Source organism: Sminthopsis crassicaudata, chromosome 6, assembly GCF_048593235.1.
Source record: "Sminthopsis crassicaudata isolate SCR6 chromosome 6, ASM4859323v1, whole genome shotgun sequence".
Taxonomy (NCBI): Eukaryota; Metazoa; Chordata; class Mammalia; order Dasyuromorphia; family Dasyuridae; genus Sminthopsis; species Sminthopsis crassicaudata.
The window spans coordinates 74,525,333-74,551,882 of record NC_133622.1 but is presented as its reverse complement, the minus strand read 5'-3'; the positions used below and the strand labels follow the sequence as shown (position 1 = coordinate 74,551,882).

The following is a 26,550-nucleotide window of genomic DNA, read 5'->3' as shown; positions in this document are numbered from 1 at the left end:
AAAGGGGTTAGCTGCAAAAGGAGAAAGTTGAGATGTGTTATCTTCATTCTAGTGATTCATTGTAAATTTTTTTGAAATGGGGGATATTCAAAAAGGAGTTTGGAGAAAAACAAGAGTTGGTGACTTAAAAGTTTTCAATGAATAGGTAAATGTGAGTGAAAGCTAAGAGGATTTCAGAGGGTCTTTGAGAAGATTGTATAAAAATAAAGATTTCAGGGCTTTTACAAATAGACCAGAAAAAAAGGAGGTTAAAAGGGAAATTCATCACTAGATACATCAAGAATTTCCAAATGCTTTACACATGTTAACTTAGTTAATCCTCACAACAACCCCATAAGATCAGTGCTTTATGATCTCCATTTTTATAGATGAAGAAACTGAGACTTGGAAAAGGTTAAGTGACTTGCTCAGAGTCACAAAACTTGTATGAGTCGGAGGCAGAATTTGAACTCAGATCTTCCTGACTCCAAATCCTGTATCCTAGCCACTGTATCATCTATCTGCCTTTATAGCCAGCCAGCACCAGTAAAAATTTGGGAAAAAGATTTTCAAGGCAACATTTTTGTATTTTTTCATTGCCACTGTTTGAGGGAGCACTTTATAATGAGATACAATCTGTTGGTAACTGACAGCTGTCAGTCATCCATGACTTATTCCATCTGTTAACCAATCCTGAGTAATTTAAGAAAGTAAAGGCAGAGGCCTCTGTCATCAGGGTATTACAGTTATTTTTTATTTGGCACTAATTAACCAGTTTAGTTGAAAAATGTCCTCTTACTTTGACAGAAAATAGCAGCTATTCAAAATGTTCCATATGACAGTCATCCAATTCTCTCCTTGGAAAAAAATTCCAACCATGTCCAAATGGGTAGGTCTTTCCCTCCCCCCATTTTTAAAATTATCACTATATATAGACATAGCATGTAGCACATGTGACAATCATGACTTTTTTCCTAGAGTCTTATTCTACTGGGCAATGTATTAACTAAAATATAATGCTGAAGAGTTGATAAGTACCATGATTCAAACATGATCATTATTAGTCTCTATATATACTATAAGAGAAAAATGTGAAATGGTATGATGAATAAAATGTGATTAATAAAATGAAATCCTTTCTTTTTTGCTTTCAGGGATTTTATACAAAAGCCTGCGAGTTCTTTAAGCAAGCTTTTGATACAACCAGTGAGTTGAAGAATATCCCACTGTTAGATGAGACCAAAGTCCACTATGGAATTGCCAAGGCTCACCAGATGATGACAACGGTCAACAAGTTCATCGAATCTGCTGACTACAACAGCCTTAATAACCTTCTGGCATGGAAAGCAGACCGAAGAGACCTTTCCGCAGAAGCCATTGTTGGTAAGATCGAGAGACCTATTAATTTCCAATGCTTCTGATGGCATGTTTGGTTGAAATGTTTGTTCAATTGTAATCCCTCTTGGATTGACCTTGTGTTACAGGGAAGTTAGATCCACTTCGGTGTATAAAATTCTAATTGATTTTAAAGGAATTTCACAAAGAAAAATAGACAATTATGATCTGTTTTAAAAGGTAACTTCTCTACACTACTTTTATAAGTATATAAAGTATTCATCAATATAGACTGAGCCATAAAACCTATTCTTATATGACAAGAAAAAAAAAAGACAATGATAGAGAAATATATTATGGCATAGGTACTACTTTTAATGAAAGTTCTGGTTTTTTCTATTCACTTTCCTTCAATATTCTGCAGTTTTGGATAAATATCCGCAATTTTCTGTCCTTTCTTCAAAGATATTTTATACCTCACTTGTCCTGTCTGATACAAAATGAAAAATTATACTTGAAGTCACATAAGAGTTTGTGTAATGTGAAAGGTTAAGTGGATCACATCCTCAGTGAATCAGCAATGCAACACAAAGTAGATTTTAAAAAAGAAATTAATACAATATCTGGATGTAAGCGAGTGATCAAATCCAGAGCATAGATTATAGAAATCTTGCTGTTCTCTGCCCTGGTCAGAGCAAAAATAGTTTATTATGTCTAGTTCTAGATATCATGTTAAAGAAAACATTGATACAGACTGGCAAGGGTCCAAAGGAGGGATGAAAAGCATGCTATATAAGGGTAATGGAGTCCATGCCATACTTGCAAGCGAGAATTACTACTTAATTCATTATTAAAAGTAATATAAGTAAATATAACATATAGTACTAAAAGTAAAGTTTTTAAAAAAGACTAAAAGTCTTCTAGTCATCAGAATAGGAAAAACAGCTTGTTCCACACATGAAATATGAAACAAACTTGATGAACAAAAATGTTTAGTAATAGATGATTTGCAAATTGCTAAATAATTGACATAACTAATCTTGGTCGAAGATAAAAAAACATTTCCCTCCAGCAAAAAAGTGGGGGGCTTTAGGAATAGAATATTGAGTATGTTATCACATCACAATCATGATTTTTTTTTCTTTTGTAATAAGGGTCATTGTGTGGATGACTCGGGATGAAGGTGGGAGTTATCTGGAAATGTCTAATAATGTAAAAAATGAAAAGTATCAGTAATGCATATTTTTAAAATGGTAAATAGCTAAAACAAATAGTTTGGTTTAATTGGGTATGTCCAAATATACAGAAACGATATAATAATTATTAAGCTATCATTTTTAGGGGAATAACTTACTTGAGATGAAATTCTCTAGAGATATGGGGATTGATTATCTAGTGTATGGCCCTTCTAATCTTTGATTTTGCCTCTTCCTTTCTATTGCCATGTTTTTTTTAATTGTTTTTTCTTTGAATGGTAAAAAATTGACACCATAAGAAAAGCTGCCTGTTCATATCCTTTGACCATTTACGAATTGAGGAATGACATATTCTTATACATTTGATTTAGTTCTCTGTATATTTAATGCACTATATATTTGCAAAAATAAAGTGGAAGGCTTGGTACATAAGGTACAATAAAAATGAAGAAGACATAAATATAGATAAGACAGACTGTATTTGGAGGAACAATTAACTTGTTCAAAATGTTAGAGGAAGGTAGGGTTGGGATTAGGTGGAAAAAAAGAATCTCTTGATTAAATGAAATACATAAGTAGTGCCCATCCTCTGCCAGAACTTCTTTTTTTTAATTTTCTTTTTTTTTAATTTAATAGTTTTAATTGACCAGATATATGCATGGGTGATTTTACAACATTGACAATTGCCAATATACACTGCTGACTTCTGCTGGGGCTACTGGTCTCACTGATGGTTTATGCCAGGACTTGGGACCTTAGTGCTGACTTACCAGGATTGCCTGGGCTGGAATTTGCTCCATTCTCACCCTAGTCAGACTGACCTTCTAAGTTGTCTTGGGCTAGAAAATTGTTTCATCCCATCCTTTTGTTGGTTCTGCTGGTCCAGAGTTAGTTTTGAGATATATTTTAATGTTTTTCAGAAGGTAATTGGGGAAAACTCAAGCAGCTCCCTGCCTATATTCCACCAACTTGGCTCTACTCCCTTTTGCCATACTCTATTTAAGGAAAGAAAAGAAAGAAAAGAGTTGGAATTCTTATGAGTCTTTCTGAGTTTTATTGAGTTACTGTAGAAGTTTTGGCAGAAGATTAAGACAATTCTGAGATACCACTACACACCTGTCAGATTGGCTAGAATGACAGGGAAAGATAATGCACAATGTTGGAGGGGATGTGGGAAAACAGGGACACTGATGCATTGTTGGTGGAATTGTGAATACATCCAGCCATTCTGGAGAGCAATTTGGAATTATGCTCAAAAAGTTATCCAATTGTGCATACCCTTTGACCCAGCAGTGTTACTACTGGGCTTATATCCCAAAAAGATTTTAAAGAAGGGAAAGGGACCCACATGCGCAAGAATGTTTGTGGCAGCCCTCTCTGTGGTGGCCAGAAACTGGAAACTGAGTGGAAACCCATCAATTGGAGAATGGCTAAATAAATTGTGGTATATGAATGTTATGGAATATTATTGTTCTGTAAGAAATGATCAGCAGAATGATTTCAGAAAGGCCTGGAGAGACTTAAGTGAACTGATGCTGAGTGAAATGAGCAGGACCAGGAGATTGTTGTATACTTCAACAATACTATATGATGGTCAATTCTAATGGATATAGCATGCATATATCTGGTAAATAAAAACTATTAAATTTAAAAAAAAAAAAGAAGTTCTGGCAGAGGATGGGCACTGCTTATGTATTTAGCCAAGAGATTCTTTTTTTCCACCTAACCCCAACCCTACCTTCCTCTAACATTGTGAACGAGTTAATTGTACCTCCAAATACAGTCTGTCTTATCTATATTTATGTCTTCTTCATTTTTATTGTACCTTATATACCAAGCCTTCCACTTTATTCTTGAAAATTTCTTTATTTTCCCAACATGGATCATTCAATACTCTTAGAAGGCAGTGCTGGGGTATCAATAGCTCCCACACTAAAGTTTGACTCAGTCAAAAGAGACAAAATCTACAATCAGAAACAACTACAGCAAAACTGCCACCACCAACAAACCTACCTAAGTGATAGGTTCATGTTATCTACTTAAAATAGAGCTACACTCAGGTGGCCTAAAACATTTTACAAATGAAGAAATATCCTGCTCTGATAAAATTCTTTTTGCAGATATAAATGGAAAACAAAGTGGTATGTCACAAAACACACTCATTTTTTTCATGTGAGTGTGCTCTTGGCTAGGAATAGTTCAGTTTCTCCCCAAACAAAAATTAAATAAATTAAAAAATGGAAAAATAAATAGGCCATTGTATAGATGTGCACATATGTTTAGGTTAAAATTATTTTCATTAACAACCAATTAAGCTAAAATTATTATCTTCCCTTGGGAAAAGATATCCATACATGTGAGTCATTATTATATCTTGATTATCATTCAATTATCACGTGTGTGAGAGAAAGCTATGGCAGTTAACACTGGCTCAATATGATAACTGTCAAAGCAATGAGCTATGAAAATATTATTTGCCAAACTTATGAGTTCTCAGATCTTTGGAGCTCGCCTCTCCTATGGAGAAACATCCTCAAACTTGCTGCCGAGAGCTCCCGTGTACTCAGTAAAGGGCAGATCAAAGATCAGGAAGATGCTATATAAAAACTGTGCCTTCATCCTTCCCTTGGAGACTTCCAACCCTTCCAAACAAATCATTAGCTCGCAGAGCCAGCAATATTCTTTTAAGCAGAAGGAACCTATCCCCTTAAGGGAATAGACCAGAGAGAGCACTCAGGTCTATAGATAAAACAGAGCTATGATTCATTCACCAATAATCATCCATCACCTTTATGTCTTTCCAAGGCAACACAGCAAACACTAAGAGCCTCCCTTTTATTCTAATAGAATTCCAGGAGGTTGGAAGATGTCGATATTGCACATCTTCTTTCTGATAGTAATAATGAAGAAGATAAAATATCTCCACTAAAATTGAGGAATTTAGGAGGAATTAAAATGCATCCCAGATTCCCACAAGCTTGCCCCACCTCATCCCCCCAAAAATATACACTCAGATCCAAAACCCCAGGAATCTGTCAATTATTTAAACCTCAGGGCTTTCCTGTGAATTTCTTTGGACTTCTCCAGAGCAAAGTATATTTTCTTTACTAGAACTATTATCTCTGCATCCAAAAAGAAATTCATTTCTTTTGCATAAAAAACTAATATATCTTGTGTTTTGGAGATTGCAGTTGTACATGAGGAAACAGTGGAACTCTATGAAACAAAAGTGCCCTTCATTTATCTTAATAGGAATATTAACCTAGAATGTAATTATGGTAACTAAATGCTGACATTGGTAGCTATTCCCCTCCTCTTCTCTCTTTCAGGGGCATTTCTGTAATATTCTTCTTTCGGGGAATCCAGATATAAGTCATCTTGTTGACATTTCTGATTGGTCTATAGAAACAAAATGTAAACATAGCATACAGACCCATTGAAAATACTGGTCATTTCAGTTGTGAAAACATTTATAATTTCCTGTGTCTTTAAATGTTCAAAATGCTATCCCAGCTCCATTAATCAAATAGTATTTTAAATGAAAGGCAGCTTAGTATAATGAACAGAATGCTGGAGTTAGGAGGACCTGAGTTTGGCACTCACAACTATGGGATCACAGTTAAGAACCTCTCTGAGACTCAGTTTCCTTATCTGTAAAATGGGAATAATAGCATAGGTAGAAACAAATAGAGTAGGAGAAAGAAAAAATTGAAATTCTAGTCTTCCCATTTAATCACTTCCTGGGATATTGTATCAGATCTAATAAATGATGGAATAAAACTTTTTTTAATGTTAAAGTGCCTTGTAAATATTAAATCATTATGCTAATCAGCAAGCATTTATTACATACCTTTTATGTACTGTGGACTATGCTTAGCTATCACCATGATTATCATCTAATAATATTTTCACAGGAAAGAATAAGAAACCCAGAATCTGGCTCCCTCCAGATATATTTGATTATTGAAATATTCATTGGGAAGTAGACTTGAGAATTACACAAGGATGACTCTAGACTAATGGTGTCAAGCTCAAATAGAAATAGGGGCCACTAAAGCTTATATAAGTATCCCTTCAGGCTATATATTGACTTCGAAAACCACATTAACATTATCTATGTGTTATTGTATATTTTTATTTATTTTGTTAGTATTTCCCAATTGCATGTTAATCTATCTGGATCCATAATCTATACAAACCTTCCAGATTAAAGGATGGGGATCTCTGGCTAAACCCTCTCCTTTTATAGATGAGAAAACATATGGTTTGTGAGTTTTCTACAATTTATGTCTGTCCTGTTTACCTTTTAGGATTTTAGGCCTTTTTCAAGAATGTATGTACATTTGGACATGTATACACATAGTATATTTAACTTATACTTTCACATATTTAACATGTATTGGTCTACCTGCCATCTGGGGGAGGGGGTGGAGGGAAGGAGGGGAAAAGTTGGAACAAAAGGTTTTGCAACTGTCATTGATGAAAAATTACTCATGCATATATCTTGTAAATAAAAAGTTATAATAATTTTTTAAAATCTTTAAAAAAGTACATTAAAAAGAATGTATGTACATATATAAATACAAAAACACTATATGTATAGAACACACAAATACATATATACATATGTTACTATAGATTGTAAATGCATGTATATGTGCATGTATATATAAAATATCTGTAATGTGTATAGTATGTGTATATATGTGTATAGCTTTGTAATTGCTTTGTACACTTTGCTAATGAATCCCAGGCCAGATTGTTTCACTAATCTGTGATTTACTTATTTAAACCTAATTTCTCAAAAATTCAAGCTATGACAGTTATCAAGTGAGAGGATAGGGCTGCTGGTACAAATTTGTCACAATTTATGGAAAATCAAATTAAATTATATGACCTACTAACCTATAGGATCATCTTTGCAAGAACTCTCAAGAAGTAAAGGATAAATTAATGAATTTAATTTTAGAAGCTTTTCCAGGAACTTAATAAACTGTTTGTATGTCACTAGAGCATAGACTTTAAGAGCTAGATGAAACCTTAGAGAGATATTCAAATCCTTGTTCTTTATTTTGTAATGAAGTGAGAACCTTAGAGGTTCAGTGAATTTCCCACATCCCAGAGTACAATAGTGGTACTGCTAAGATCAAAAGTTAGAATCTTTGACTTCTAGTCCAGGATTCTTTTCATCAGATGATTCTTTCTCTCATTATTTATTTAGTTAATGGATTTATCTACATATCAAAAGGTATGCATTTTCCCCTAAAATTCTAGATAAAAATATTCATGATAAAAGGGAAAAATTAGAAGTCAAATTCATCTCTCCTTGAGAATTATTCAATTTACTGTTTTTCAATAATTGAAATTGCCACTTGTATTCAAATTCATTTCAAACTAAAAACTATATTTTCTGGTGAAGTAAATGTAAAATAGTTTTAAGTTCCTTTACTTAAAAATAACTTAGTATTTAAATAAGAACTTAAAAATACTTTAAGTAAGAACTCAATGTAAAATGATTAAGACTCACATTTTGTTCTCAAAATGGCTTATGATAGCCAAATTGGTTCTATTGCCATTTGTACCCAATCAAGCAGCAAGCACTTATCAAGTGCTTTCCTATGGGCCAGCACTGTATAGAGGACATACAAAAAGAGTAAGACATTCTCCTCTTCAAGAATCTATCATCCATAATCATGATTACATTTAAATTAAAAGGTTTTTGTATATACAAAACCAATGCAGCCAGGATTAGAAGGGAAGAAGAAAAGTGGGGGGGAAATTTTACATCCAAATTTTTTGGTAGAGAACCCAATTCTAAAGCATATAGACAATTAACTCAAATACAAGCCATTCTCCAATTGATGAATGGTCAAAGGATACAAAACACAATTTTCAGATGAAGAAATAAAAACCATTTCTAGTCATATGAAGAACACTCTGGGTCACTATTGATTGGAGAAATACAAGTTAAGACAACTCTGAGGTTGTCTTACATATCTCTCAGATTGGCTAAAATAGCAGGAAAAGATAATGACAAATGTTGGAGGGGATGTGGGAAAACTGAGGCATTAATACATTGTTGGTGGAATTGTGAACTGTGATGGATGTGGCTCTTTTCTACAATGAGGTGATTAGACCAGTTCCAGTGATCTTGTGATGGAGAGAGCCATCTGCACCCAGAGAGAGGCTGTGGGGACTGAGTATGGATCACAACATAGAATTTTCACTTTCATGTTTTTGTTGTTTGCTTGCTTATTTTTTTCTTTCTCATTTTTTCCCCTTTTGATCTGATTTTTCTTGTACAACATGATAAATGCAGAAATGTGTTTAGAAGAATTGCACATGTTTAACTTGTATTGGATTATTTGCTATCTAAGAGAGGGGGAAGTGAGAAGGGAAGGAGAAAAATTTGGAACACAAGGTTATGCAAGGGTGAATGCTGAAAACTTCTTATTTCATGAATTTTGAGAATAAAAAACTATTATTTTAAAAAAGAATATCATCCAATTGAAGAGATAAGATTTACGCAGATGAAATATCTAAGAAAAAATATGGCAGTATAATCAAGTATTGTATGATAATATCCAATATTTCCCAGTCTTTTAATGTCAAAATAAGTGAGAGATCCCCATATAAAATCCCTTCTAATCTATGATGATCAAATTTGAGATATGGCTCTTCTCAGCAATACAAATGATCCATGACAATTCCAAAAGATTCATGATGAAAAATGCTATCCACATCCAGAAAAAGACACAAAGCAGACTTTTTGTTGTTGTTTTTTCTTTCTCATGGTTTTTCTCTTTTGTTTTGACTCTTTCTTCATGACATGAATAATGAGGAAGCATGTTTACTATGATTGTACATTATAACCTCTATCAGAATACCTGCCATCTTGGGGGTAGTGGAAGTAAGAGAGGGAGGGGGGGGAGAATAAAATTGGGAGCTCAAAATCTTATAAAACTAAAAGTTGAAAACTACCTTTATGTGAAATTGTGAAAAAAGATAAAATAATATATTATAAATAATGTATAAATTTAAAACTAATCCCCCTAAATCTATGATCTTATGAGATCAAGGTTTGTTGAGGCATTCTCTTCCCTACCTCCCCCTTCTTTTGCATTCTCAAGGCCATCCTTCAAGCCTTTCTTTCCTGACACCTTTTCCTGACACCTGGATTATCCAGTAACTTCACAAGTGGCTACTTCTCTGGTTTCTAGTTTCTTCATTATACTACATCCTTAACAATTGCCAGATTAATTTTCCTGAACCCACCCCTTGGTTATGTTATCGGCCTACTAAAAATAATAGCATCAATTGTATCATTATGGCAGCAATAACATCAGTCCTGTTTTTTTCCTTTGTTTTTCTATCTCTAAAATCTAGCACAGTACCTGGTAGTCACTTAATATGTTTCTTGCATTACATTGAATTTTAAAATGACCATTTTAAAGTGTTTTACTTTCATCTTCCTCAAGTTTTCACTAAGGTGGAAATGATTCCCAGTTCATTGGAAACTAAATATTAAAATAAGCCCCCCCACCAAGGGGCAGCTAGATGCCACAGTGGATAGAGCACCAGCCCTGAAGTCAGTAGGACCTGACTTCAAATCTGGTCTTTGACACTTAACACTTCCTAGCTGTGGGACCCTGGGCAAGTCACTTAACCCCAATTGACTCAGCGAAAAGAAGGAAGGAAGGAAGGAAGGAAGGAAGGAAGGAAGGAAGGAAGGAAGGAAGGAAGGAAGGAAGGAAGGAAGGAAGGAAGGAAGGAAGGAAGGAAGGAAGGAAGGAAGGAAGGAAGGAAGGAAGGAAGATCCTCACTTATTGAGTTAGTATCAGTTGTTACCATTTTCTGTGAAAATTATTCTTTTTGTCCATCATAACTAATATATGGGAATATTTTAAAACAATGATTTGTAGAAAATCCAATCAAAAGAAAATAATACATTTCTCATCTATTCTCGCCACTATTTAATGAATACATCCACATATGGAAAGAGAAGAATGAAATGTTTTTCCTGAGAGTACTCTATTTATTCTACAACTGTTTTAGGTTTTTTTTATAAGGAAAGTAAAGTAGTAATTCAAGACAAGTATCTGTTAGCACTTTTTAAAGAAGCAAGTTTAATTCAATCAATAAGCACTTAATAAGTTCCTACTGTGTGCCAGACTCATTACTAAGCACTGGAGATGCAAAGTTGATTTTTTTTTTTTAGATGAAGCAATCCCTGACCTCAATGATGAAGGCAATCATGGGAAATGACATGTCCAAAGAGAAGTATATTCAAAGTAAATGCAAGATTATTAGAAACAAGGTTGTTTGAGGAAGATTTTAGCAGTTGGAGAAATCAGAAAAGGCTTTATGTAGAAGAAGATATCTGAGCTCTGTCTTGAAAAAGATGAAGGAGTAGGCAGATAAATATGAGAAGAAAGTATATTCCAAATTCAGAGCATGTCCAGCGCTAAGACCCATAGATAAGAGTGCTATGCAGGAGGAACTGAAAGAAGGCAGCTTGGCTAGATCTCAGAATACAAGAGACAGAATAACATAAGAGGGAAAGACAAGTTGGGGCCAGATTGTTAAGGAACTTAAAAGCTAAACAGAGAGGTTTATTTTTATCATGAAGTTAAGAAGGAAACAACAGGGTTTATTGGACAGGAGAAGGATGTGGTTAGATCTGTGCTTTAAAGAAATCACTTCCCCAGTTCTGTAGAGAATGAATTATGTCTAAAGACTTGAGTCAAGTTGACAAATAGGTATCACAATGCCAGGTAATCTGTCCATGCACTTTTATATGTCTATTCACTTTCATTTTTGGTGTCTTTCTTAGACAGTGGTGCCAAAGGAATGTTTTAAGAGGACATGGTTATTTTCCATGACACCTATTTTAAATACTGATACTTATTCAGTATTTAAATTAGCTGTGTATCTTTGTGACTTTGAGAAATTTATCTGAAGTTGTTATGCTCAGTTTCCTCATCTGGTAAATGGGAGACTCATCATGTATTCAGGCTTTCTAAAACCTTAATCACAAACTAATGAGATTCAAATGAGTTGATACATGTCAAATGCTTTGCAAACTTTAAAGGGCTATATAAATGTCACCTATTGTTAGTTATCTCCTAGCTATGAGTTTATCTCAACCCAATTTAAATCCATTTATATTTTTAGTTTTTAGCACTTCCTAGATATTGAAATCCCTAAGTTTTAGGAAACATTATGATATAATGATGTGCTGGACTTGGAATCAATAGATGAGTTCAGCCCTATGCTCAACACTTGTCAGCTATGGGAGCAAGAGCCAATCATTTAGCAGATTCTGTGCATCTCCCTTTGTTCATCTGTAAAATGGAGGAAATATTTGTAGTACCTGACTCACCAGGTAATTGTGAGTAACAAACAGTACAATGCAAAATGAATTGATAACTTTTGAAAAATCAGGTGAGAAAGGAAAAATTGACAAAGAAAACAAAATGCAAGCAAACAACAACAGAAAGAGTCAGAATGCTATGTTGTGTTCCACCCTCTGTTCCCAGAGGTTCTTGCTTTGGATATAGATGGCTCTCTTCATCATTGAACAAGTGGAACTGATTTGAATCATCTCAGAGTTGGAGAGCCACATCCATTGATTCTCATACAATATTGTTGTTGCTGTATACAGTGATTTCCTGGTTCTACTCGTTTCACTCAGCATCAGTTGATGTAAGTCTCTCCAAGCCTCTCTGTATTCCTCCTGCTGGTCATTTCTTACAGAACAATAATATTCAATAATATTTATATACCACAATTTACCCAACCATTCTCCAATTGATGGGCATTGATTCATTTTCCAGTTTCTGGCCACTACTAAGAGGGCTGCCACAAACATTCTTACACACACAGGTCCCTTTCCCTTCTTTAAGATCTCTTGGGATATAAGCCCAGTAGTAGTACTGCTGCATCAAAGGGTATGCACTTGATAACTTTTTGAGCATAGTTCCAAATCGCTCTCCAGAATAGTTGGATCCGTTCACAACTCCACCAACGATGTATTAGTATCTCACTTTCCCCACATCCGTCATTATCTCTTCCTGTCATCATCTTTTCCTGTCATCTTAGCCAATCTGACAGGTATGTAGTGGTATCTCAGAGTTGTCTTAATTGCATTTCTCTGATCAGTAGTGATTTGGAACACCTTTTCATATGACTAGACATGATTTTAATTTCTTTATCTGAAAATTGTCTATTCATATCTTTTGACCATTTATCAGTTGGGGAATAGTTTGAATTCTTATAAATTTGAGTCAATATTCTCTATATATTTTAGAAATGAGGCCTTTATCAGAACCTTGGATATAAAAATATTTTTCCAGTTTATTGCTTCCCTTCTAACCTTGTCTAATCTTATTTGTACAAAACTTTTTGACTTAATATAATAAAAATTATCTGTTTTGTGTTCAGTAATGAACTCAAGTTCTTCTCTGGCCACAAATTCTTCCCTTTTCCAAAGATCTGAGAGATAAACTATCCTTTGTTCTTCTAATTTGCTTACATTATCACTCTTTATGTCTAAATCAGTCGCATCATGTTTTTATCACATCATGACTTAAATAGGCTTTTTAAAGTTATTCTTAATTGCCATTCGGCATGGGAGCCAGGAAAGTACCAGGTAAAGCCATCTAATCTCTCTTGCTCCCATTTTATTTACCCAAATGAGGGTGTTGGACTAGATGTCTTCAAGGTCCCACTCATTGCCAATCTAATGATTCACAATATTTTTTTATAATGTTGATAAAATAATTTTAACTCAGCAGTGAACTTGCTCATAGATAAGTAATAGAACACCTGAAGAAGATGAACTTGAAAACTACATTAGAAAGCCAATATTAAGTCAAATTAAAATTAGTCACATATACCATTCTGAACCAATGAAAAGGAAAAATGATTGAATATGATCATCATAGGGAATAAAATCTAATATATTAGTATATTATTTAACTATATTTATTTTAAAATTAATTATTAGTTTATTTAATAATAATTAATTTAATAATTAAATGATTATTTAATATATTTTCTTATAGCTTATATCCACATGAAAAATGGACTTAGGAAAAAAAAAACCTCATCCAAATGTAGTTTTGTTATTTAGTTTTATAAATGAAAAAAGAGAAGAGATAAATCAGGCACCCTCTTATGATTTATAAGACATGTTCAACACTAATTGTCATCATTAAGCCAGGTCAACTGTGAGATGCTGGACAAAATTGATTAGAGCTGTTCCAAATAAATGGTTACATCTTTCTTGTATTGAAAGAACCCTTTCCTCTGGAAAACAATCTCCTTTGCATCTTAGCTACCCTCTTCATCCAAATTTCCCTCTTTTTCTGGTTCAGTGGCAAGAGACAACTTTGTATAATACTTGGAGCGTTATATTTGAGAGTCAGGAAGAGGAATTGGAATCCTACCTGGAATATGTAACCATAGGCAAGCCAAGCAACCTCTCTCAGACTAATGACAACTTTTTAAGACTATAATCTTAGAGAGTTTGAGGAAATCAGAGGTCCTAGACACAATGAAATAACCTTTTATTATTGCCTTCTGATTTTTACAGTTTTTCTCCCAATATTCCTTCTATTCCAATTGAACCCTCTCTTAGAACAAAGAAAAATAATTAAGTGAAATAGATCAATAAAGCAATTCTATCTGACAAGGAACACAACATTTCAAACCCATATTCCCCAACCTTTCTTAAAAAGCGGGAAATGAATTTCATTATTTGTTTTGAGGACCAAGTTAGGTCACTGGGATATGCCTTCTTTAAAAAGACTCCTTTTTTAGGCAAATATAGTTTTGTAATTTTAGAAAATCATTTTATATAAGGGTTTTCTCTAGGAACTGTTTCCACCAAAATAAATAGAAATCTATAGACCGCCTGAAGCCAAGGAGTGAAGGAAGTACATCTAGATTAAGTGACTAGTGTAGGATCATATAGCTTATAAGATTTAAAGGTGGGATAAGAATGCAGGTCTTTTTTTAGCACAGTGCCCTATGACATACTTAAATGCTTTTTTCCTCCCTTCCTTCCCAATTCAAAGATCAGTGTTCTCTTCTCTATCCCACAATTCTGTGACAGATAATCAGAAAAAAATACAAGGTACTACGGTTGTATATCTGACTAGAAAGGCCCCTAAAATGATGAGTGGGATAGAAGGATTGACATATGAAAACAGATTAATAAAACTAGACCACAATTCACACAGATGAAAGGTTGAGAGGACATTGTTGCCTGTAAAATCCCAAAAGATATAGAAGGAAGCAACACATACTTGTTCACTAAATCTTAGAATACTAGAATTAGGGAGCCACTCCTTAAAGCTTGGAAGAGGTATATTTAATCTAAAAAATCATTAGCATTCACAGTAAATAGTAAACATGTAATAAAATAATAGTTGATATTTATATTGCACTTGAAAGTGACTCTCCTTCTAAAAAATTGCATCCCAGCCAACAAATCTTTTGTTTGTAGCTCTTCATGTCTTTGACAGAGGAAATAATAAGGAAATATACTTGATTCCTCCCATCAATAGTTCTCCCCACCCAGAAATTACTTAGATTACTTTTCTATATTGATGTTGTGTCCCCCCAGTAGAATGTAAGCTCTTTGAAAGCAGGGAACTGTCTTCCTTTTTTCGTTGTATTCTCATTGCCTGCCATAATAATTGGAATATAGCAGGCACTTAATAAAAGCAAAATGAATTACATTGAAATGCAAGGATTGAACATTCAGTTCAATGAATTGAACCAAATTGAACTGAATTGAATTAACTAAATGTCTGTAAGCCAAGTACTCCCCTGGGACTAAAGCATCCTGAGATGTGAGTTATTTTGGGTCTCCCTAATTCTCCTGAAAGTACTTGGTTTGGTTTGGTGTTTTTTAAAAGAGCCTTCTTGTTGATACAAATCAATCTAATTGCTTTCCACTCTATAAACCAAAATTGAAGTGATAACAATATGAAGATTGAAGGATGTATGTACTTGACACCTGACACTAAGAAATACTATATTTTGGGATGGATTTCCATTTCTCTAAAGGAGGTCAGACCTACAACACCACATCCTGTGGTACATTGGACTTGATTTTCACTGATACTCCTCTGCTGCACCTGACTAGGTTCTCTGAAAGGACCAACTTGCTTTCTTTTCTCTTTCCTTCCCTATAATAGCTTACAAGATGATTGCATGAGAACTGCTCCTTTGAGGTAGTTTTTTTTTTTTTTGAATCATGAAATGTTTTTATACATTTAATGTTTCCATTCTATCTCATGTGTATTTTATTTTTGATTGCTTCTTCTGACCTTACCCATAAGCCATGACAACAGGACAAAAAGTTAAAAATATCTCAAGGGCTGGTGGGGCTTTAAAATTTTGCAAGTTACCACCATGGGTTCAAAATGTATACGGACCATGTAGGATGTAAATCTTTTGCTAATCTGAAAATAATCAGTGAGGGAGTCAAGATGGAATGAATTGAGAGAGCATTTATGGGGGAAAATCTGTTAAAATGATGAATAGATAAGTAGAGTTTTTGCTACCAGCAAACAAAATATAAGAAAATTCTAAAGATCAGAATCTTTTTTAAAGTCATGGTAACCCTTTAATCTAATTTAACAAAGGGTTATTGTAAAGAATTACAAAGACATTAGATTTTGATGCTCCCTTTTGAATCGATCTCCTCTTGTTCCCCTTTTCTCCCCCACTCCCCACTATCTGATGCAGAAATTTCTAACCAGTAGACAAGTTGAAAATGGACATTTTCCTCAGATAACTAATTCTTGGTTTATTAGAAAATGGTAATGTAACCTCATATCCCTTGGGTTGAAAGTCCTGTTTTTCCTTCTTTTTTTTATTTTTTTTGGCTGCCTCTGAGCACTTCCACCTGTCTGCTGGCTTGGTTCAATAAAAGAGAATTCTTGATCGCTGGAACGAAACCTGCCTCACTTTTAGATTCTGCTCACAGCTCCTGGTTTCTGATAGTGGCACTAGCGCTAACTTTTCAATACTCACCAAGAGAAGTTGTGTGTTCACAGAGGGGTTGTTAACAGGCAGTACAAGTGGCTCAGCTGGGAGAAAGGGATTCATTAAATTAAGCTAGAGCAAAAGCCACACACTTGGTCATCCATAGCCCTGCTCTTGGGCACTGCAGGAGGTTCCCCCAGCTTTCTTGATTTGTCTCTTATCCCTTGCTGGAGCTTCAGGGATGGGTAACTGACTTTCATGTTTTAAGCATACAAACTCTTAAGTTTTTAGTTCCTTCCCCAACCCCCAAAAATATATATTTTATCTGATTTTGTTTATCATATTTTTTTTATCTTTATTTATCTGAATATGTGCCATTCCCCTGGTTAAAATGGCAGCTCTTTACTATGCTGAAAGGGTTATAAAACCGTGTATACCCTTTGATTCTTCAATGTCACTACTGGGTCTGTATCAGAATAAAAGAAGAGAAAAGATCCACATGTGCAAAAATGTTTGTGGCAACCCTTTTTGTAGTAGCAAAAAACTGGAAACTGAGTGGATGCCCATCAGTTGGAGAATGACTGAATAAGTCACAGTTTATGTATGTCATGTAAGAAACGACCAGAGAGGCCTAGAGAGACTTATATGAACTGATGCTGAGTGAAATGAGCAGGACCAGGAGAACATTGTACACAGCAACAGCAAGATTGTGTGATTAACTATGATAGATTTCTCAGCAATATAGTGATCCAAGATAATTCCAGTAGATTTGGGATGGAAAATGCTATCTGCATCCAGAGAGAGAACTATGGAGACTAAATGTGAATCAAAGCATACAATTTTTCACCTTTTGTTTGTTTGCTTGCTTGCTTTTTTTCTCATGGCATTTCCCTTTTGTTCTGATTTTTCTTTTGCAGTATGACAAATATGTAAATATGTTTTAAAAGATTGTACATTGTAAAATTGTTTTAAAAGATTGCTTGCTGTCTTGGGGAAAGGAATGGTAAGGGAAAAGGGAAAAAAAAATTTGGAACTCAAAATCTTACAAAAATAAATGTTGAAAACTTATCTTTACAGGTAATTGGAAAAATTTAAAAAAACTGTTGAAATTTAATAAGAAAAAAAAGTAAGCTCCTTGAGAACAGGAACTATTTTGATTCATTTTGTTTTTTTTATCTCTGGCACCTAAGACAATGCCTGGCACAGAGAAGGTGCTTAATGAGTGTTTGTTGGAAAGGAGTATTGAATTTGCTAATTTTATAAATTTCAGACAATCCTCATTTAGATGAGCAATTTTGTTGTCTTGTAAAGGTTATGATTCTCCCCAGTCTTCTGTATTCTTTATTAAGATTTCCTAAGAAATAGCAAGACACAGTAGGCTTGGAACCTGGAAGACCAGACCTTAAGCCCTTTCTCTGACCAATAGTGGCTGCATGATTCCGAGCAAGGCATTTACACTTTTGGTATAAGTCAACCATCTAAGATTCCATTTGTATTACCCTGGATTTGCAGTACAATTTTCTATGATGGAAGTTGTCTATACTAGGACTTCTTAAACTTTTTCCATACACGATCCCTTTTCACCTGAGAAATTTTAACATGAGCCTGGGTATATAGGTATATAAAATAGGCATACAAATCAAATATTTACTGATAATCATAATTTTGTAATCTCCACATTCAGTTACGAGACCTCATATGTGACTACAACCACAGCTTAAGAAACTGGATGTATCAATGTTATATGTCCTAATGATTGAATAAATCTCTCACACGGAGGAAGAGTTTATCTAAAGTTTCTTAATTCACAAGTTTTCTCCTTGATATTTGTAACATTCTTGAAGTATAGGATGACTTAAATCACAGGTCTTCTTTGTCGTGTATTTTACCTAAAATGTGGCTAAAACTTGAGAGTGTTTTGTTTCCACTTAGCTTTTTTATTATTTTGGGATTTCCCCTTTCCATAATAACCAGCAACACTCATATTCAGAACTGTTACAAATTCTTCCCTTTGTATTCTTTCATTCTTTTCTTCTCACTTTTTTCATGCTGACATAGGACCATATTGAGCAAACTAGCCAATCAGAACTAGACAAGGGGAAGGGGGACAATATTTCTTTACAGATTTGAAAGGATTCATTATCTCTTCTCATGATGACTAACTTGAAATTCAATTCCTATGTAATTCTGGGAAGTCTCTAGTTTGCATCCTCACTAATTGTCTCTGTGGCTTGGGGGTGTGCATTGCTCAGTGGGAGAAATATTGACCTAGAATAGAATTGTCAGATGAAATGGTTTGTCATAGTATAGTTCTTGATTTTAAAATATACCAGACTTCTCTGACCAGTGTCTTAGTTCTAGATAAAATGTGTCTTTTGGCAAGTATGGATGTGGCTTAAATTCCTTTTTTTTTTCCCTAGTATTCTCTGAAATACTGTAAACAGTCAAAATTAAAAGCATTGATTGTTGTTTACAAAAGAAATTCTTTTAACGGTGCTCTGAACTCCATGTCCTCCTCTCTCTCATTTCATTCTATCCTTCAATCAAAAATCTGAGCAAATAGATGTGCTGGCATCTATGCCCTTAAGGTCAGCAAACTCAGACTTTGTTAAACCAATAGGGAAAACTCAAGTTAGCTCATTTGATAGCAGTGTGCTATACCTTGGGGGGATTTGATTTATTGACTTCTATCCAGTGCAGACCCCCAAATGAGAAAGAAAGGACAGGTTAATTTTTAGTCTGCAGAAGGATGAGTCTGATCTTCCAAAATTAATACTTCAAAAGCTTGGGTTTTATGGAATGAACAGAGATAGAAATTAAAATGTGCTCAACCAGCTAGTCAAGGGATGTTTTAACTCCTCTTCTTCAAAAGCTTTTGTATTCTGAAAATCCACTCAGTGGTGGGACACTCATACTTCATGTATGGTTTAGATAAAAATATTAAGATAACAAAGACAAGATTTTTGTTGTTGTATAATCATTTCAACTGTGATTGGATCTTTATGACCCCATTGAGGTTTTCTGACAAAGATACTGGAAAGCTTTGTTATCTCCTTCTCCAGTTCATTTTACAGATGAGGAAAATGAAGTAATCAAAAATATTGAAATGCTTTGTTTTCTCCTTCTCTAGTTCATTTTACAGATGAGGAAACTGAGGCAATCACTGTTAAGTGGCTTGCCAGAATCACACAGCTAGTCAGTGTCTGAGGCTGGATTTAAACTCAAGTCCTGCTGATCTTGATGCTCTATCCACCTAGCTATAGAACAAGATAACCCTCAACTCGAGAAAAGAAATAAGGTCTTCCAGATCAATGGTCAATAGCATTACTAAAAAAGGGAGGCAGAAGGGATTAATTCCTCATTAAAATCATAGAATTTAAAGTTAATCTTGTTGTTCAAAATTTCGTAAGCTAAATACTTACTGCCTTTTGGTAGACACAGTGCCAAGTAAGGAGGAAGCTGATAAATTGGAAGGCTTTTTTAAGTCCATATTATTCTAGTATCATAGGACCCTGAATTTAGCATCAGAAAAGACCTTCAAGGCCAAAGAGTTTAACACTCTTCGTTTTATAGATTAGGAAACCAAGAATAGGATTGGAAGTAGGATTTGAAAACCCAGTCTTCTGATTCAGTCAAATGCCCTCTCCACTGGACCCTACTGCTTAGATATAAAACTAGAAGAAAACTTAAAATTCATCAGATTCATCTCCAATTTATAACAAATTTTTAAAAACTGAGACTCAGACACATTTTCTAACCCAAATATTCTCTCTTCTCTCCTGTATGATGATTTCACAAACTGATATTTGTTGGAACACCTGGTGAACTGGCTGAAAATTACTATTTGGAGATTGGAGTTTTACTTAAAAAGTTCTAAGTGCAGAATGAACAGGCTGTAATCCAAATGAATTTATCTATTTCCTTACACCATAATCTCACTGGAAATTTTAAAACCTATTTAAAAAAAAAAAAAAGCAAATAGAGATTATTCTTCAATAATTTGATTGGCAGGAAATGGAGAACAAAACATTACAAGCAGCACTTTTTAATAATGCATCACGACTTACATGAATCTACTAAGTTTAGGCACACAATCAGATGACTAATTATGTTGAGAATGCAAGTGGATGCTTAAATAGATGACCATGCCCCCAGGCCCTTCCAGTTGTTTCTGCTGTCTCATTTAGTCATGCAAATGTTATTAAGCATGCCCAGTTAAAAATTTTCAAGGCTCTGCAACTGTAATTGCATAGATAATTATACATAATCTTGTCACTTTCTATATTCAGTATGGGTGGGTTTTTTTTTTTTTTAAACCCTATATATCAGCTTGCTATTTGGGAACATTCTTGGTGAATGTCAAGAAAAATATAAGTTGTAAAAGATATAGAGATGGAAAACTAACTCCAGCTCTGAAACTGAGAAAATTTCAGTAAGTTAAAATGGCCTACTATTAAGAAACATAAACACACATATTCAAGATGTTATATTTACATTATTTAATATTTATTTGAATGTTAATGGATGAGAAAAAAATTATACAAAATCAATTACCCTCTGCCAAGAAGAAAATAAATGGTGAATCTGTTCAGTTTGCACAGCAGTCAGCATGGTGTGATGACTAGTCTTAGACTGTAGTTGCTTAAAAATCCCACCTCTTACAATGTACAAATATAGTCATACAAGTCATATAAGGATTCCAGTCTCAGTTATCTCATCTGGGAAGTGGGGATGATAATCCCTCTAACAACTGCTTCCCAAGGTAGTTGTGCAGCTCAAATGAGATATCAGAGCTATTTGAATGTAAATTGTTTTTATTAGTGCAGACTTTAGCTATACAATATTAAAAACAAATATTAAGTGAGGGAATACATTTTTGATGTGAGGACTAGAATTTTTCTGACATGTTAGTGACACTTTTAGATACAAAAATGTTCCAAGATATCACTGTAGAACATTGTGGCCTTGTCTGCAGGTTAATAGCACATTATTTGAAAAATAAACTAAGTAAACAAAAAGCAGGATTTTTAAGTCTGTGTCCCAAAGAATTGATGATATGAATGGAGGGATGCTGAAATAACTTCTTCATATTTGCCCCAAGGATATGTAACTCTATTCACATCACAGTACTGGATATGAAGTAAAATCTATTGAGTGGAAGAATGCAATCTGCTTTAGATCCTTGTGCCCAAGTCATACTGAATCTTAAAATAATGGGGAATCAGACTAGCGCAAATTCAGAAAAGGAGTTTGAGCATCTGTTGTTAAGCTAAGTGGCAGCCATGAACCAAAAGCTTAATTAATCAGTCAATAAGCAAGCATTTATTAAACACCTACTGTATCACAAAAACTACAGGATAACTGCCCAATTTGGGAGGGGGTCAGTAGTTAGTTTTGTTGTTGTTGTTGTTGTTGTTGTTGTTGTTGTTGTTTTTTAACATTTCTGCCCTAAAAACAGATTCCTAAAAGAAATAGCCATAAGATGTAAGGACCACATTTGAGAACTGAAAGGAACTCAAAATTAGAAATAGCAATAAAACCTGGCTGTTTAAAAAAGAAAGAAAAATGGATTTGGGTAGGAAAGATGGGAGTTGATTCAAGGGAAATGTAGCTATCATCAAGGTTAGACATCCCAATGTTCACTGAAGTTAGATCTGTTCATGGAAAGCTTTTTTCTTCAGAAGGTCTAGCTATTAGGGCAGCTAGGTGGCACTTTGATGCACCGAGTGCTGCACCTACAGACAAAAATATAACTTCATGAGTTCAAATCTAGCTTTAAATACTTATTAGCTATGTGAACCTGGGCAAGTCACTTAACCCTATTTGCCTGAGTTTCCTCATTTGTAAAATGAGCTGGAAAAGGAAATGGCAAACCACTCCAGTATGTTTTTTCCAAGAAAATCCCAAACACGATCATGAAAAGATGGGCAAATTCAAAACAACTTAACAACATAGCTAGGATCCTTTTGGTGGCGGTCATTGAGCATTCCCCAAAACATGAAGATTTAACCATTATTTTACAGACTTCCCAGTCATTCATGATTATAATAATGGTCACAACCAAGTTCAGGGAGCTTCAATTTAATATGGTTTTTCCAGCTATAAGTAGATGACTGATATGAAAGCAAAGAAAAAAATGTTGATGGCCAAACATTACAGTGACACTTTCCAATTAATGAAGCCTTAGCCTTGAACATTCATGCTGTATGTATATCCATAAAGCCAAGCAGAAGAGCAGAATAGGTATACTTGAAGAAAACAAGTGTAAAAATAGATCTTTGCTTGCTTTCTTTTTTTTTTTTTTTTTTGCTCAACTTTGATAGCATTGAAAGGACAAAAACACAAGTTAGGGTTTCACATTTTTAAGTCAATTGTAATCAGACACAATTTAAATGTTATTGTTGTTCAATTATGGGTTTGTTTTGTATCCTATTCTTCATGATCCCATTTGGAATTTTCTTGACAAAGACTCTAGAGTAGTTTGTCATTTCCTTCTCCAGCTCATCTTATGGATGAGGAAACTGAGGCAAACAGAGTAAAGTGATTTGCCCAGGATCACACAGTAAATGTCTGAGACTGGATTTGAATTTATGATACGAGTCTTTCTCACTCCAGATCCAGTACTTTATATTCGCTGCATCATCTTGCTGCCCATATACCCATGTATTTGGAATTAATATAAAAATACTACCTATAAAAAGGTCATTTTCCTTATTATCAAGACCTCCACTTTCATCAATAAAGATAACTCTAAGTGGAAACTCTATACACTAATGCAGATTAATAACTTGTCTGTAATTTATAGTATTAGAGTTTTGCTTGGGGGAACTTAAGAAATTGTTTTATCCACGAAGTTCAGGAGATAGAGACAAGAAGGATAGTTTTATTATTATAGTGGCAAATTTAATAAAATCTTTAAAAACCCCAAACCATAAGCAATAGAAATTCTTTAATGTAATAGACATTCTCTGTTTCCAACATAATCCCTTCTTTTTTTGTTCTTCATTATACTTCAGATTTCTTGTTTATTGAAGCTTTTAAAGTTCAGAATTTTTAAAATATTTCCCAAACAATATGTATCAAAAGCAAGACTTGAACAACCTATCTCTTTTGATTCCAACAGCAGCTCTCTAGCTACAATACCATGTTGCTTCTCACAGGAAGATCGTTAATGGTGCAAGAATTCACCAGCAAATTCATGAGGGAAGAGCCAATCATAACATTTGGAAAGAATTGTAGAGAACTCAGTCTCCTTATTTTATAGAAGATGAAATTCAATTCATGATGCTTGTTCATCATCATATTCAACAGAATTAACTTTTCCTCTGTTATTGGAACTAAAAATTACAATAGATGCAACCTCCAGAAAGTTCCAACAGAATCACCAATGAACATGAAGAAATGTGTGTCCCTTAAAAGATATTTTGTATGGATAATATGGAAATGTTTTACATTATTGCAAATGTATTTTGTTGTTGTTATATTTCAGTCATGTCCATTTGTGATACCATTTGGGGTTTTCCTGGTAAAGATATTGGAGCATTTTTCCATTTCCTTCTCCAGCTCATTTTCGAGTTGAGGAAACTGAGGCAGACAGGGTGATGTGACTTGCCCAGGGTCACAAAGCTAATCAAAGGTCAGAAATAAATCTGACTCCAGACCCAGCACTCTGTCCACTGCATCATCTAGCTGTTCCTGCCAATGAATAATCTATGTCAGGTTTCTTACCCAGGCCACTATGCCCATATATGTTTCCACTTTTACCACACACACACACACACACACACACACACACACACACACACACACACACATATATAGGCTCCTTGGAGCCAGTGGCTCTTTGCTTTTGTATTTCTATCCTTATAGCGTAACACATAGAATACACTTTAAAAATACTTTTAAAAGAAATCATTCATTCAAAAGGACATTATATTTGAAAATTAGAAATATCCCTGGGTTGTTTTCCTAAGACACACACTCTGTGATCATTTCTATAGTGAGAAATGTTCATGGTGCTGGACTTTGATTCATACCTTGAGCAAATATTGAACACTTGCAATACAACTCTTTTTTAAATGTGGAAAATCAAATTTATAACCCTCACCCTTAGAGTTCTAAAGCAAAAACTGTGTATCCATCCTTACCATTCATTGTATTTTATCTTGACATTGGTCATTGCTTAACCTTTACAGAGAGGCAGTTTGATGACAACAGCTATAAGCCATTTTAAAAATGCATGCTATATTTTTTATCTCCATCCCCCGTGGGAAGCAAGTCTCTTAAGTGCCCTGTGACTCAGTTTCCTCATCTGTAAAATGAGAGGATTAGACTAGGTGACCTCCGGAGTCTATTCCAGTTCTAAATCTATGCTCCCATGTTCTTGTGATTCAAACAAGGATATATAACTGCTTTTTTTTCATGCACTTCAAAGGCATCATCTGTTATGAGTGGAATTTTGAAGGCAGCAAGGGGCAAAGCAGGTTCTTAAATGTTCCTGGGAAAACACGGGGTTAAAGTGGACTCTATTTCAGGAAGTCTTCAGTTGACTTGCTATGTAGGGAGAGACTGAGCAGGCCTGGCTAATGACTTGTAGGTACTGAATCCTCAGGTCTCTCAGGTGGTTTCAGTCGATCAGTTTCTGCAGAATGATGAAAAGGTTGAGATAAAATAAACTGACAGTTGCTACTCATCGCAGGCAGCAAGCTGTACCCCAGCAGCTGAGACCCTGGGAGCCCTCTTTCTTAAACAAAGGCTTTCACGGCAGTAAGCAGTGAACTCCAAATAAAAAAAAAAAATGGGGGCAGATTGGCAGCTGGTGACCGACAGCCAGGAGGAGGGGAAGGAGGGAAACTGGGAAACACAGCAATTGTTGGCTAATTAGAAGCCATTCCCACCTACTTAATACCAACCCATTAAGCAGAAAACACTTTTCATCTTACTCTCCTGCTACACATGACATTATATTCCAATCAATACCCTCCCACTGGCTGCCTCAGTGCCCACAAATGAATACATCGCAGTTTAAGAATGCGGTAATTGAGCTGGGGCGCTGGAGCTGGAGCCCTTTCAGACAAGACATTTCTCTGAAGATCCTAATGTGATGTTTGTGATGCTCAGATAAAGAAATCACATCTGGAAATTGACAGCTGTCAGAAATTGACAAACACTGGAGAGGAGCTGTGCATTTGGAACACATTTTCACCTGGCTACCGTGCAGTGGTGGAAATCTGCTGAGTTCTTCCCTTCCCTGCCTCCCCAACCCCTCCTCATACACACTTGTGAAATAAATACTTAAAGGGAAGTCAGATGGCTGATTATTAGCTCCTCGTCCTAAATTGTTCTCCCTTGGTGAGCTTATTAGTTTTTTATAGAATCAATGACCAAGTGACCAAGATGATTTCCTAATGATTTTTCCTAATCACCCAGCCCTAATTCCCTGGACTGGCCCCGCTGGATTTGGCATCTTGGACTCAACAACCAGATTTAAATTCATTCATTCCCTTCCCCTAACATGCCCATTGTTGAAATTTCCCCATTTGGACTGATATTGCCACTCATCCGAGCTCTACCTATCAGCTTCTGTACCCAAAGCAAGAAGCACAAAGCACCTCTCAGATCAGTTCTCCAAGTCCTTAAAAAACAGGGTGGAAGCTCTGGCAGTTAAATAGAAGCTTACTTGGCAGACAACTCATCCAGTTGCTTTACATTTTAATTTATTCTTGCCAAAAGGAATTGACAGTTTACTGAAAAATTGCCAGAGCTGTCAAAAAACCTTTGAATTTTAGCACCCTCGTTGAACCTCTCCACTCAGACTAGAAGCTTCTCCCTCATCCCCACGTATTCCCAAAGCCATCTACCTCTTCTATCTGGAACATGTTTTCTCCACATTCTCACCCTTCAAGGTCAAGTTCAGATGGAACTTCTTTCATGGATTCTTCTCTGGTGCCCTTTTGCTGGAAATGTTTACTTCCTACTTCCCTTTTTCCAGCACATTTTATCAAAAACTTTCTTTTGCCTTATCATGCTCCATCTTGAG

The 26,550-nt window shown here is 34.9% G+C and overlaps 1 protein-coding gene across 4 annotated transcripts in view; it reads left to right on the top strand.

Moving 5' to 3' along the window:
• Nucleotides 1-26,550, top strand: part of TTC29 (tetratricopeptide repeat domain 29) — a 261,957-nt gene that overhangs the window by 171,655 nt on the left and 63,752 nt on the right. For all 4 annotated transcript variants that reach the window (XM_074276387.1, XM_074276385.1, XM_074276384.1 and 1 more), the window contains one exon: nucleotides 1,134-1,362. In XM_074276387.1, the coding sequence (XP_074132488.1) occupies nucleotides 1,134-1,362 (229 nt within the window). The remainder of the gene's footprint in view (nucleotides 1-1,133; nucleotides 1,363-26,550) is intronic.